We start from the raw sequence: 15,531 nt of genomic DNA on the forward strand, positions 1-15,531 counted from the left end.
CAGCAAATATTTATTGAGCATATACTACATGTCAGGCACTGAAGCATTAGCGATAAGCAATAAGCAAAAATGGTTCTTACCTTCATGGAACTTACTACATAGGGGAAAGCTTGATACTATGTAAGGAGCAAAAAAATATAATATGCCAATGTAAAGTCAACTGTGATAAAGAATATAAAAGAAAGGTTCATAGTGCTATGAGAACCTGGGAACCTGCCATTGTCTGAGGGAAGGATACGGGACAGCTTCCTTGGGGAAGTGATAATTAAGCCGAGCCCTGAGAGATGAGTAAGAGTTCAGGCAACTGACTAAAATAGAGAAGTTTACCAGACAAGGGAAATGGTATATACAAAGGTCCTTTGGCAAATGTAAGGTAAAAAGTGAGGAAGACTTTTTGCAGTAACAGAAAAATCCATCCTAAAATCCACAAAAAATCTCAGGAGATCCTGGATAGCCAAAACAATCTTGAAAAAGAACAAAGTTGGAGGCCTCATACTTTCTGACTTCAACTTATTACAAAACTATGGTAATCAAAACAGCGCAGTACTGGCATAAATGGCATAAAGACCTATAGACTTTTACTGAGTCATAAAAAGGAATGAAGTACTAACACATGCTATGACACGGATAAACCCTGAAAACATGCTAAATGAAAATAAGTCAATCACAAAAGAGCACATATTGCATATAGAGTCAATTTACATGAAAGGCCCAGAATAGGCAAATCCACAGATCTGCAGATTGGTGGTTGCCAGGGGCTGAGGAGAGCGATTGGGACTAACAGCTAATAGGTACAGGGTTTCTTTTTGGGGTGATGCAAATATCCTGGAATTAGACTGGTGATGGTTGCACAACATAATGAATATACTAAAACCACTTACCTGTAAACTTGAAAATGGCAAATTTTTTGTCAGGTGAATTATATCTCAATTTTTAAAAGTGAAAGAAAAAAAGTGAGGAAGAGTACAAGCTAATACTGGTCAGGTCTTTATCCAGAGTGTAGTGGAAAGTCACTGAAGGCTTCCAGATATGAATCTGTAAAAGTTCCCTCTGATGCTGTGTGGAGGATGGACTGGAGCATGCGGGAGTAGATGAGATTATCTATTGCAATGGTCCGGATAAGTGATAGTGGTAGCTTGGACTTGGATGGTGGCAGGGAAAGCAGAGAAGTGGATGGATTTGAGAGCTCTTTCAGAAACAGAACCTATTGGATTTGCTGAGATTAGATGTAGGAGATAAAGGGAAAGGGGCTATTAAGGATGACTGCTAGGTTTCTAGCTTGAGCTACTGGGTAGAGGATGGTGTCATTTATTCAAAGACAGAAGACTGGAGGAGGAACAAATATGAAAGAGAAGGGATGCTGATGACTTGCACTAGAGTGGCAGTCATGATGATAAAGCAAAGTGGCATCAACAGCTTGTGGTGATGAATTGGTTATGTGGGAATAAGACGCAATTCATGTTCTGGTAAGGCACAATGAAGGTCAAGTCTGAATGTCTATTAAGAGGCATGAAAAAAAAAAAAGAGGCATGTTGTTTAGTGACAGTGAAACAGTAGTGTTACTATAAAGAATGTGCTCCTGGACAAAGGCCTGATCCCCGGCTTTTTACAATGACCACCAGTACTCAAGATAATAAACTACCGCATTGTTCCCATGTAGTAAAAGTTTCTGAAAGTGTGCACTTATTATGTAAGCAGGACAACTAAATGAACAGTCATATGATATTACATGAAACAGGGTCATGAAATATTACCCCAAATGTTTATTCCATCCCAGTTCCTGTATCGAAATCAGAAGATTGAGGGCCACCGCCACTGGAATTATGGATTTCAGAAAAGAGTATCTACTGGGAGATTCCTAGAGCAATTACTGTGGAAACGAAAGCCACCTTATGTCTGCTTTCATTGCTCCCTTTCTAAAAGTCTAAATTTCACCATGGCAAACATAAGCCATTGAAGATTAAGGTTTCTGTCTCTCTGCTACATTTAGAGTTGGAACCTAAGTCCTCTAAATTGACTGGTTCCCCTGCTCTAAGTGCCATAAGCAATAACTCAGCTTGATTGCTCAGGTAAATGCCTCCTCCTGTAATGAGGTTGGCGATCCCTAGAATCCCATAAACTTCAATTCCTTGGGTTTCCTACAACCTCATTCACATGCTACCTCCTCTACAAATCCCTCCTCCTCCACCCACTGCTTCCAGAGATTTGGTGCCCTCGTCTGAATGCCTGCGGCACTTACTGTGTGTGCCTTCAAGAAGAGAGCAGTGATGACCTACTGCCTTGTGAGGAGGTTGGCCCTGTGTGTGGTCTTCTATCTCTAATAGACTGCAAGCTACTGGAGAGCAAGGCTGTGCCTTACATACCTCTAAAGCAACCAAGCAGGGCAGGGGTGTTCAAAAGAAGCTTTTGATTCATATGAATGTTTTCAGAAAAGAAGCCAAAGTAAATTGTGCACTATATTATAGATCCCTTAATCCATATTACTGCAAACGACATTAATTGCGAAGCTTAAAGAACATCCCCAACTGCTTACACAACAGGTGTAACTTACATAATCTGCTCTACCCAGCTGTTACTTATTTGTGACAGTTCCCTCCTGGCTTCTGCTCCCCATTGATCTGCAGGATTACTGCATCTTCCAGTATGATTTCCTGATTTATTCTTTGTCCAAAAACATAAAAGAATTATTAATTTTCCTTTTTGATAACAGTTTTCAAAAAAAGGCTGAAACTTAAGAATAACCAGAGAGATATCTCTGGGGTTTTCCATGACCATAGAACTCAAAGAACAATCCTGAAGTTAAACAGCATTTATAAATATTTCCATAAAATTCATTCATTAGCCCAAGAATTTTGTTTTCCTTTTGGCAACTTTTCCTATATAATCATCTTTAACTAAATACTCTTCAGTATGCCCGCTCTTTGGAATTATGTTACCCAAAAGGACTTTTAAAATCAGCTGCCTATGAGCTAACACCTAGCCATGTATAGAATGGGATGAATTAATGATGCAAGTGAGTGTTGGGACTATGGGTAATTGGATGGAACAAGGAGGAGTGGGGGCGGTGATGAAAGTACCAAAGTCAGAAAAAATGAAAATCCACGAACTCTGTGATGCTCCAGAGAGGAAACCAGCAAGTGTTGACGCTAAACTGGCAGAAACATCAATACTTCCTGGCTCCCCCACTGGGTGCATCAATTTACCACCGGCAGGCTGCTCTTCTGCTGCAAGTGACAAATAGTGAATGCATTCAACAATATGAAAAGGAATGACCCATAATCCAGAAGCATGGTATGTGCAGCAATGAAAAAAAGGTGGTGATTGCTGGGAGTCTCAGACTCAGTTCTGCTGCTTGATTAGCTTAATGACCGAGGGCAAGTCACTTCCATTCACTGAAAAATACCAGGATTTCCTAACAACATGTAGGAAAAAGTTAACAGAGCAGGTCTGAGACTGACTGCTATTCTTTTTTAAAAAATAAATAAATAAATTTATTTATTTATTTATGGCTGTGTTGGGTCTTCATTGCTGTGCACGGGGTTCAGTAGTTGTGGCACACGGGCTCAGTAGCTGTGGCACTCGGGATTAGTAGCTCCGCAGCATGTGGGATCTTCCCAGACCAGGGCTCGAACCCGCGTCCCCCGCCCTGGCAGGTGGATTCTTAATCACTATGCCACCAGGTAAGTCTGTGACTGCTATTCTTAAAAAGGTCTGCTTACAAGGTTGGTAGCCTTGACACAGACACAGTTGTTATCTGGGGAATTGGGTTTGTGCTAAAGGCATAATCGTTATCAAGAAAACTCCTCTGGGGGGACCTTCCTGGTGGTCCAGTGGTAAAGAATCTGCCTTCCAATGCAGGGGACACAGGTTCGATTGCTGGTCATCAGGGAACTAAGATCCCACATGCCGAGGGGCAACTAAGCCCGCGAGCCACAACTACTGAGCTTGCGCGTCTCAACAAGAGAGTCCTCATGCCGCAAACTACAGAGCCTATGCCCTCTGGAACCCACGCGCCACAACTAGAGAGAAAAAACCCGCACACCACAACTAGAGAGAAGCCCGCGCACCACAAGGAAGAGCCCGCGGTGCAACAAAAAGATAACGCATGCCGCAACAAAGCTCCCCTGCCCCACCGCGTATTGCAACTAACACCCGACGCAGGCACCCCCCAAAAAAAACCTGCTGATTTTTTCAATACCGACATGAAAAAGAGACTAGGAAAATACAGCCACCGTAATGCTTTAAGACAGCATATAATGGAGGAGTCTAAAAAAATACACGGCATCTGCTTGAACAGGGTAGTCTTCACCAATCCTCCCATATTCTATTAAATAAATATGGGGCAAAAAACTGATGACAATCTGTATTTCACAAATACATATTAACCTCCCAAATCTGGATATCCATGGTCCAACATTATCTATAAACCTCAGATAATCAAGAAGTCAGCTGAACCAGCAATCCCTCCATACACCGCAGTAATTGAGGGGTTGTCTGCCAGTGTGCTGGCACAGGGCACCCTTCGCCCATATCTGCAGTGCTGATTACTCATTCATCATTAAACTGCGGTAGTGTTAACATATGCTGCAGTCGTGCTAATGTTTAACAATCACCACTGATCTACCTTTATCCCAGGCCAGGAAGGTAAGTGTTAAGTGAACGGAAATAAACTTGAAAACAGCACCTACTTCACTTGTGGAAGCCTCGAACCTCACTCCTCCCAACCTGAAAATTCCTCCCAATCTCAAGAATTCCAGATGCAAATGATTATTCCATATAAAGCACTAGATGTAGAGGAAACCCCACCACCTTGAAGGGAAAAAAAAAGTGTTTTTATTTTGTGTCCCACGCTTTCACCTCTTTGGGAGAACTGATCAAACCAGGTTAGACAAGCAGTCAGCCTTAATGATTTTTTTCCATCACTCAACAAACCAGTATTTGAATTCACTCATGGGCTAGTTCTCTGCACATCGTCCAGACACAGGGATGTTAGTTATGGTTCTCCCAGGGCCCACTGGCCATCCTTTACCTCCCAGAACCCACTGCCCAGCTGCTCATTTGGACAGTTCCATCAATAGGAAAATGGCCAGCTTTACCTGCTCAAATCTCACCTCTGCTAAAAGCTCACTAAGAGCACTGGAAGCTACCTGATTTGTACGCACTCAATATTACCCACTAAAGGTTTGAATTACGAACAATAATCATAAACAGAAGGAGCAAACGGTAAACCCTTATAGAAGGTATTTAGAAGATATTCAGAGTTTTATGTTGCTTAATCAGTAAAAGCCAGATCAGGAAGAAAAAAGAAAAAAACTTGTGTTCAGGTTATTTAATATTTATTTCAAGTAACAGTGATTCATTTCTAAATAGGTTTCCCACTTTACACAGGATCGGACTAACATCTATTTGCAAAAAAGCAGTTTGCCATGTATAGGTCATATTGAAGGTGTCAAATGCAACAAATTCCTTTTCATCTGAAATCCAGACAACCAGAAAACATCTGAGATTGTTCAGTTTCTTTCTGGTAGAAAGGCAAATGACAGGTACACAACAGTAACTAATTCACAAAAACTCAAGTTGCGTGGAGCAGTCACCATGTCCTCTGAGCCGTGTATGTAATGACATTAATCTCAGGAAGACAGGGAGTTTGTCGGGTTCCCCAGCGTCCCAGGGCCCACCACAGTGCCCAGTATATAACAGATGCTCAGTGAATATTTGTGAAATGAAATAATGCTCTCCAAGACCATAAGATGGTGTAATCATCTAAGAGATTATACTATGGTCAGTATAGTTTTGTCGTTAGATAGACTTATTCTAATACTTTAAAAATTGGTAATCAGTATATAGTAGACCCCAATGTTTAGGTTCCGATCATAGTTCCTATGTCGGGGGTGGTCCCTACACCAACAAGCAATTCTCAGACACCAGCTGGGTGTCCCATAATTCACCTCAATTCTGACACTATCTACCCAGAGGCAGCATCAGATACCCCAGGTTAAGCACTCAATCCTACAAGACTCCCCCCATAACCATCCCCTCCCCGCCACTTCAGATACCAGTAGCAAGGCCAGGTGATCACCTGTATTTCTGACCAACTGACTACAAACTGGGGGTTCCAACAACCCCCGCCTGGGGTTTCAGACACCAGCCTCAAGGCCAGGTTGTTACCTGTACTTCTGACCGACTGGCTATAGATCAGGTTCCCAAAACCTCCTCCTTTGGTTTGATTATTTTGCTAGAGAGGCTCACAAAACTCAGAGAAACATTTTACTTACTAGATTAACGGTTCATTATAAAAGGAACTGCCAAACAGAGAAGATGCATAGGGCAAGGAATGGGAAAAGGGCGCAGAGTTTCCATGCCCTCTCCAGGTGCGCCACTGTCCCCAAAATCTCCACGAGTTCACCAACCTGGAAGCTCTCCAAACCCTGTCTTTTGGGGGGTTTATGGAGGCTTCATTACATAGGCATGATTGACTAACCCATTGGCCACTGGTGATTGAACTCATTCGCCAGGCCCTCTCCCTTCCCCAGAAATCAGGGGAGTGGGACTGAAAGTTCCAACCCTCTAATCAAAGGGTTGGTTCCTCTGGTAACCAGCCCCCAACTTGAGGTGCTTTTCCAATTCACCTAATTAACATAATAAAAGACACCTTTATTGCTCTCAGTGTTGGAAATTCAGAGGGTTTTAGGAGCTCTGGGCCGAAACAAAGACCAAATATACATATATTTGTTATTATAAATCACAATATCACACCCAATTAACTAGAACTCATCATTCTTTTCTTTTCTTTTTTTTTTTTTTTTTTGCGGTACGCCGGCCTCTCACTGTTGTGGCCTCTCCCGTTGCGGAGCACAGGCTCCGGACGCGCAGGCTCAGTGGCCATGGCTCACAGGCCCAGCCGCTCCGCGGCATGTGGGATCTTCCCGGACCGGGGCACGAACCCGTGTCCCCCACATCGGCAGGCGGACCCTCAACCTCTGCGCCACCGGGGAAGCCCGAACTCCTCATTCTTTAATCGTTCTTCATAAGGAAGAATTTACTATAAATATCACTGTCTATAACTGGAAGCTATTATTTATGTGAAACATATAAAAATTGTTCATTCAAATATTTATCAAACACCTACTATGCACCAGGCACTGTGCCAACTGTCCTTGCCCCCAGCAGCTTTCACAGTCTAGGGCAGTCTTTCTCAACTATAATTCCTCATCTCAAGATGCACGCAGAGGAGATGAGTATTACAAACAATGGATTCCCTAGGGCATTAGGGGTTGGTTCTCTCCCAGTGGAGAAAGACTAATGTAAGGCACCACATAAGTTAAAAGGAAATTACAATATAATATGATAATAAAAGGTTGCTTTTAGTAGGGACAAATTCACCTGTTAAACCCAGCCACGTATGAACTACCTGGTAGGAGCCAAGATGCACACAGGCCATTTGTAATACTTGTGTAAATGCAAAAATATTGCAATACATACATTTAGATAAATTTCTAAACACAATAAAATAAACTCATCAATATTTTCCATGCTCAGCAATGTCAGGCCAAGGATTTCAGTAAGGTGAAACAGAGAAAAAAAGTCTAATTACCCTGATAATGATAATTCAAGGAGAAAACAAAAAACCTTGCTCCTAAAAAAAAAAATTACCTGAATTTTATTAATTGCCTTCCTATATTGCTTCACTAGACTGGCCTTGCCTTGGACTTGAGGCAGGAGAGAGATGGGCCCCAGACTGAGCAGCTGGAGTTTGTCCCCTGTGGACAGATACTCCCAGACAAAGAGAATAGCGAGAACAGAGAGGAGCTGAGCCCTGCCCAGAGAAAAGATAAAGAGACTACATACTCCTCATTCTCCGGATTAAGAAGACCTTCCTGACTACACAAAAAGGCTCCTTGGAGGTCAAAAGGGAGGGGGCGCCACCACACACTAGGTGATGTCAACCTACCCATAGGCCTCTGTGCTGGGATCCATCTTGGCTAAGAGATGCATGCACACACATTGGCGGACCCTGAGATAAACCAAATACGGACTCAGAACCAGGCAAAGTCATGGGACTTCCCTGGCGGTCAAGTGGTTTAGACTCACGCTTCCACTGCACGAGGCACAGGTTTGATCCCTGGTTGGGGAACTAAGATCCCACACGCTGTGCGGTGTGGCTAAATAAATAAATAAATAAAATTCATTAAAAAAAAAAAAGAATCAGGCAAAGGAGGATGATTGGCCAAGGGAAACCTGGAAGAAACACCCCATATAAGTGATTCAAACTACCACGAGGGCACGACTCTCTCTGAGCCCTTTTTCCTCCTAATAAACACTTGTTTTACTACTTTCCGTCTCTTTTTGGGAATTCATTTCTACAAAGCCGATGGGCCAGGTCCTTGTCACTGGCCACTAGCCCTGGTGGTCTAGTGGCTAGGATTCAGCGCTCTCACTGCCGTGACCTGACTTCAGTCTCTGGCAGGGGAACCTAAATCCTGCTTCAAGCCGCTGTAGGCCGAGGCCACCCGAGATCAGACTCAAAGTAGTAAAATGGCTACCTATTTTGAATATTTTTGGTCTTATTTTGAATTTTCATTATACCTTATGCAGTCTAATTTCTTTCCAGTCCTGGGCCTCTTTGACAGATATAAAATTTTCTATGTGATATCATTACTATATGCTGCATGATTTATGGAACCAAAGCAGTTTAAGAGCTTCTAGAATCTGAGATATAATTTTTTTCCAGTATTTCAACTCAAAACTTAAGCTTTTGTATGTCAATGATCTAGAAATTCATATCCGTTTAATATCACTCTCTGACAAGCTAATTAGACCACATCCACTTGGCCAAGCCCCCTGATCTACTTTATCAAGGAATGTTTTATTTTGAACCATTAGCATGAAATAATTTACTAAGTTAAATGGGGGGAATTCTCATTGTTTAGACTCTCATTAAACCTTTAAACCCATGTGAAAATGCTATTGTAATCACTAGGAATGTTATGAAGGGTAAAAGACAAAATAACATAAAAGTCCCTGACCCTTAAGTCTCAACTAGCCCAGACTTCCAATTAAACATGCTTTTAGGGACTTCCCTGATGGTGCAGTGGTCAAGAATCCGCCTGCCAATGCAGGGGACACGGGTTTGAGCCCTGGTCCAGGAAGATCCCACATGCCGCGGAGCAACTAAGCCCAGCCCGTTCGCCACAACTACTGAGTCTGTGCTCTAGAGCCCACAAGCCACAACTGCTGAAGCCGGTGTGCCTAGAGCCCGTGCTCCGCAACAAGAGAAGCCACCTCAATGAGAAGCCCGCGCATCACAACGAAGATAGCCCCTGCTCGCCGCAACTAAAGAAAGCCCACGCGCAGCAATGAAAACCCAACGCAGCCAAAAAAAAAAAAAAACCTTCTAAAAAAAACACATGCTTTTAAAGGAAATAAATTGTATAGACAAAACAACTATTATTTATTTATTGTATTTATGGAGAATGGAGATGTTGACTGGGAACAGGCGTTGCTTTTATTGTACTTGTAGACATCCAACTCTTAAATCTTTTAAGACACCCCCTACACACCTAAATCCGAAAATCCTACACCAAATCCACCAATTTCTTTCTACCTCAAAACTGTCAAAAGGAAAGTCCTAATTCATCAGAAAGGAAAGAAGACAACTTTTAATGGCAAAGACATCAAGGCCATGTCTTTAAAAAATACAATGAATCACTACTTCGTTTAGCTTGAAACTGCAGAACCTGGGGAAATAAATGGCATTTTTTAGACGATTCAGCAAACACTACTGAGCCATAGAAGTTGATACTACTTCCCATGTCAGGCTTAAAATGTAAAGCCCTGTCTTAACACTTAATATCTAGTTTTCAGTGACCAAGAACTATAAGCAACACCACTGGAATTTACATCACATTCAAAGTCAATTTCACATACATACAGGTACACACACACACAAACACACAATTCTGAAAGGAATTCACAGCCCCATCTCTGAAATATAAAAGCACACAACTTAGACTACATGTACATTGCTGTGCAAGGCCAAGTCCAACCTAAATCTTTAACTATATCCTTCTAGTGATGTAAATGGGAGTGCCCCTCAATCTCTACCAGGCTAAAGATGAGGACAGTGTTTGGCTCACTGATTAGGGGAGCTACAATTTAACGCCCCCCACCACCAAAAAATTTTTTTGAAGTCATTCTTTAGCAATGAGTATTTGATAGCATGTTTCACATTCAGTCCAAGGGTTTGCAGATTAATTCCTTGGCCTAGGCCTAGGGCTCAGATACAACTCCTGAGAAGCTTTCAATTTACTGCACTGGTACAAATGCTGGAGACTTAACCATAGTCCTGGCTGCGCAGGAAAATGTGAGCAGCTGGGCATTCCAGCCGAAACAATGAGGTCAAAGCTCTTTTCAGTGTGAGCGTAAGTGATTCTCTGCAGAGATCTTGGACAGGGATGCAAAGTACTAGCCTCAAACCTGCAGGCTGGCACCTCAACAACTGCTGCAAATTCTGCTGCATGCCCTAGCTTCCTGGGCCAACACTGCTTCATTACTAGACTCATACAACGCAGATCACGCTAAGCAAAAGAAAAGCAAAGGGGGCTTTTAGACTGATACTTGGGTTGTTTGGTTTCAAATGATCTCAATTTTGAGCTAATGAATTTATTATGAACCAGAGGCCAGTTGTTTTCCAGTATAAGAGAGCCATTGAAAAGATTATCCTTTTCCCAAATATTACAATTAGTCCTCTTTGTCACCTTTCCCTTTTTGTCAGCCCCAAACAACACTCGAGGATCACAAGAATCTATGTGAAATAGAACTATGAAGTACAATGCTCTTTTACCTTCTCACGCTAAATGTGAGAAACCAATTTTAGTCACTTGCTTTAGCAAAGCATCCAGTACAATCCAATTGCTACGGATTTCAAAATCCTGATATGCACAACCTCTACTGCTCTGTGCCACAGGTAAACCTGCTCCAATTTCATAAGACACGGCTTCTGGGTGAGGTAAACATTTAGAAAAACATTAACATAGCACTATTGTGATAATAACATTCTAAAATGGGATGTACAATTATTTCATTTAGCCAGGGTACATTTGGGAAAGTTTCAAGCGCAGAAAAACATGAGAGTAAATTCATCCGACGCATGAAAAATGCTAGCAACGCTTCGATTAGGAATAATCGCAGGAAAAGAGCCAAACCGACAAGTTCTCAAACAGACATTGGAAGGGGGGTGGTGGGCGCTCACAGCGCTCAACCATTTTTCCTAAGGACAGAAAAATGAAAATCTACAGACGAACTCTTTCTTTCACATCATTGGCAGAAATAAAATCCTATTCCCGCCACCTCATCTTGCAATTAAGGAAGTTGCTACAAATAGCAGCATAGAAGTAAATGGTCCCGGTTTTACTCCATTCTTAAGGTACCCTCCAGGAGTAAACAGATTACTCAAAAAAGTCAGTAGCCAGAAATCGCTTGTCCCGGTGCCAAACTCCCTCGGCAATGAAATTCCCTTTTCTGGGGTTGTGGGAGGGGGTCAACGTGGACGAAGGAGTCCAGCCGCAGCTCCCTTCCTTCTCCCCTGGGTCAATGTCTGGGGTGTTCGGGGCTCGGCGAGGCTTCCGACCCGGCGCTCGGCAGCGGCGGCGCAGCCTCCTCGCGTCTCCACCTCCACCCAACCCACCCTGACGATCACCCTCGCTTTTATTATACCCTCAAGGTGAGAGGCTTAGGCTGGGTCTCCAAAGTTTGCCCGGCCTCGGGTCAGCAGCCGGCCGAGCCCCGGGCAAGGCTGAGGCCGGCCCCAGCCTCTCACCCTTCAGCCCCCAGGTCTTTTTTGGGCCACGGTGACAGGTCTAGGTTTACCTCCATGTGCTCGTGGCAGAGGAAACAAAAGAAAGCAACCTCCCTGATAATAAAACGCCATCTTCGACTAATTGGCAAACCGAGGGGCCCCTGGGTCGGTCCCTCCACGGGTCCCTCCCCATCCAGCCCGAGGGTGGCCCCCCGTCCGAGGTAGGGTCTGTAACAGCCCCGGGAAGCTCCGGATAAATTGTCCGGGGTCGGGGGCGGGGTGGGGGGCTGCTCCGAGAGCCCTACCTGCCTTCCCACCCTGGCCGCCTGGGCAGCGTGTTTCAGTTAAAATGTAAAAACGGGTGGTGGTGGTGTCTCCCAGAGATGGAGTCATCCCCTCAGAAAATTGTTCTGAGGGACCGGACGAAGGGGCCGGCGAGCAAGCAAACCGGCACGCGTGGAGCCGCAGGGAGTGTACTTACAAAACGGTTAAAGCTCCGGCGGAACATCGCGTCGAAGGCTGCCGGGCGCCGAGCTGGGCTCTACTGGTCTGTCTGAGAAGGTGCCGTCCACAACACACACTGCGGCGTGGGCCGGCGGCGCGAAACGGACGGCGAGGCTGACTGCCCCGCCACCCGCCCGCCCTCAACTGCTCTCCTCACTCCCCCCGCCCCCAGGCGCCCTCGCACCCGCGGCCCCCGCCCGCCTCACTCACCGCCCGCCCCCGCCCCGCCCGTCCCGGGGACGGCGGCCCCGCCGTTCCCCCAGCTCCGCCGCCCCACCGCTCCCGCAGCAGCCCGCGGAGAAAGCGAGCCGAGCGCGCAGGGGAGGGATGGCGGAGGAGCGCTAGGCTCCTCCTGCAGGGAGGGGGGCCGCCCCGATCGCTCCACCAGCGCCAGGTTCGGCACCCCGCCGTCTGCACTCTTCCCCGGCGCGGAGCCACAGCCCGCCCTCCCTACGGCCAGCCCGCGTGCTTCCGCCCCGCTCGCGGCCACCGGGGACCCTCCCGAGGCGCCCCGCGCCTCACCTCGCCTCAGCCCGAAACTACTCCCCTGGCTCGGGCGGGAGCCACAGCCTGCCCTGCCCCGGCCCTAACTCGTCCGCCGCGCCGCTTCGCTCGCAGCCCCTCCTCAGTCCGCGGCAGCCGCGTCGCCCGCCCGGCGCTTTCGTCTCGCACCCAGGCTGGGGAGCCACGGTGCAGCCTGCCGGCCCGCCCCAAACCCGCCAGACAGCCGGGCTCCCCGCTTCCCGGCGGGGCGGAGCCGGGGTCTGCGCGAGGAGCCGGGACCGGCAGGGCGCTGTAGAGACCCCAGCGCGGGCGGGGCGGAGCGGGGCGGGGCGCGGGCGGGGGGATTAGTTACGAAAGCCGCCCCCTCCTCATCTGGAAAGGCGCGGGTCTCCCCACTACCCTTGCTTCGCTCCGCTCCCACCTACGCGGCTTTCCCTCCTCTGGTTCTTTCTCTCGTCCTGTTTCCCCACCTAAACCGTCTCACTTCCACTTTCTCTATTAGGTTGTAAAGTCAGGCTTTGTGTCGCGGCTGCTGTGCAGCGGGGCGGGATTTCCCTGACAACCCCCCTTCCCCAAACTCCTCCCTCTCGTCCCCACCCCCTCGCTTCTCCCAGAGCAGCCTGGGAGTTGTAGTCCCGCCGCGCCCCTATTCCTCCTAGTACTGCGGGCTGGGAGCTCCCCCACACGCCCGCACGGGATTTGCCCAGAGGGTTGAAGGAGGAAGCGGCTGAGACTGCTGGGCCGAACCGCGGTTCTCAGCTCGGGCTGGAAGTGGAGGCCAGGAGCGCCTGGTAGATTCCCTGCGGTGGGAAATGTGAAAAGGATACGTGAGGCAAAGCCTCGAATACCCGGAGCCTTCCCTAGGACGCGAAAAATTGTGCACCGGGAAACGCTCTCCACCCTCTCGGCTCCTAGTTTAGAACTGGAATTTGCGAAACTTTAAACATTACATATGAAAGCCGAGGCTAGAATTGCCACGAGACTGGCCGTCCCAACCCCACGTCGCCCGGTTTGCACCGCTCTTTACGGCGTGCCCCGAGGCTGTTGGAGCAGAACGTTCAGATTCCTCTGAAAAAGTAAGGAAGAAATAAGTAAAGGAAGTTCAGGGGCATCTCCACGAGCCTCTACCGTGCCACCTTCTGCCAGTGTGCCGCTGGGGACAGGGGCCAGCTACACCGCGGGCCTACCCTTGGGTCGTGAAGGGCCTTTACTGCTGGGCGCAAGCGCTTCTCCTTTTCCCCTCTGGGGTTTAGATTCATTTCAACAGACCTTTCCTGGGCATTTTCTTTGCACCAGGCTGTGTTAAGGGCTGGACACGGCGACTTCTTAAAAGACCTCCCCTGACCAGAGCGCGGGGAGGTGTCGCGCTCTGGTCAGGGCTACCCACGTGCCAAAACAACAGGTTAGAAGTAATGGCTGCTAGACTAGAGGTGCCAAGTGCTGAGAGCGCTAGTAAATCTGAAAAGGGGGTCGGGGAAGCTTTCTCGAAAGCGCTGGAGGTTAAACTGGACCCTACAATATGAGAAGGCTTTAGAAGGAGCGCAGTGGGCAAAATCCAGGGTGGAGGGAGAGGTCGGTGAGGAAGTGCCGGAGAATCTAAGAAAAAGAGCACACCGTCTTGGCAGACGCCCAGCACGTGTGGGCGGGCACGGCCCGGAGGAACTCAAACCCAAAAGGATCTTCAGAAACACCCTAGAAGTTTGCACTTGATAGTGTGAGCCACGAGTACCCATCCTCATTGAAGTGCAAACGCAGGAGACTTAAGGTATGTTCCCAAACTGTCCTAATTGCCAAGAAGTAAAACCGTGCGTTTCCAGTTCTTTCCCTATGATGGTTCCTTGTGTTTACTCACACTTAAGGCTGTATCTAGTGATTTTTAAGATTTATGTTAGATGTCTGTTAGTCAGATATTAGGATATTTTATTTTATTGGCAAAATGGATCTAAGGTTTTGCTCTCTACTCTTTCAAAGATTTATTTTCAAATAGAAAAAGTGTATTTTCTAGCTTTACTTTTATTGAGCAGAATGACTAACGTAATTTAATTCACTAATTGTTGAACACCTACTATGTGGCAGGCACTATTCTAGACACTGACTGGAATTTGGAGGTGGAAGAGCATATTGCTATTTGTTCTAGGTATAAGTCTAGAATCCTTATCAATAAAATACATCCTTATCAATAAAATTGGTAATAGAAAATGAATTTAGACATTTGGGGATGCAAGTGCTTACTAATAAATAATAAGTAATATCTTTCCATATTCAATTTTGTTAAATGAATGGAAAAAATGTACTTAGCTTATAGATTCAAACAGATCAACTTAAAAAAATTTAGAGAACTGGAAATTGTTTTTCAGTATTCTCTCACACATCATTGTGTATTTTCTCACATGCCATTGCCACGTTGCCCAGCTTAAAAGCAAGGCTTTTAGAATCTCCCAAGATATGGCAGTATTGTTGGTCATATTTTCATTTGTTATTGTAATTTCACCATCTCTCTGTCCTCCTAATTTATTTCATCACAACACCTATACTCTTGGGTCCAGATTAATTTGCTTGACTATAAAAATGCAATTCCACATAAATATGCTCAGCAAAACATGAAATTTGTGCAAGGTAATTTATTTCCATATCCAAACTCAACCTGAATTAGAGTTACTCTCACACACCCATCCTTTAGATTTTCTTTCCTTTGTGAGGTGTTTTTTTTAGATAAGAAGAAATTA

At 45.9% G+C, this 15,531-nt stretch overlaps 1 protein-coding gene across 1 annotated transcript in view; it reads right to left on the bottom strand.

Annotated features, from left to right (window-relative positions):
* ATP11C (ATPase phospholipid transporting 11C) overlaps window positions 1–12,445 on the bottom strand; it is a 167,445-nt gene extending 155,000 nt beyond the window's left edge. Inside the window, exon 1 of the mRNA XM_032619971.1 lies at window positions 12,279–12,445. Within this exon, the coding sequence (XP_032475862.1) occupies window positions 12,279–12,305 (27 nt within the window). The 5' untranslated portion in view covers window positions 12,306–12,445. The remainder of the gene's footprint in view (window positions 1–12,278) is intronic.
* Between the last annotated feature and the right edge of the window lie 3,086 nt (window positions 12,446–15,531).

This window comes from Phocoena sinus, chromosome X, assembly GCF_008692025.1.
Source record: "Phocoena sinus isolate mPhoSin1 chromosome X, mPhoSin1.pri, whole genome shotgun sequence".
In the NCBI taxonomy this organism is placed as follows: domain Eukaryota; kingdom Metazoa; phylum Chordata; class Mammalia; order Artiodactyla; family Phocoenidae; genus Phocoena; species Phocoena sinus.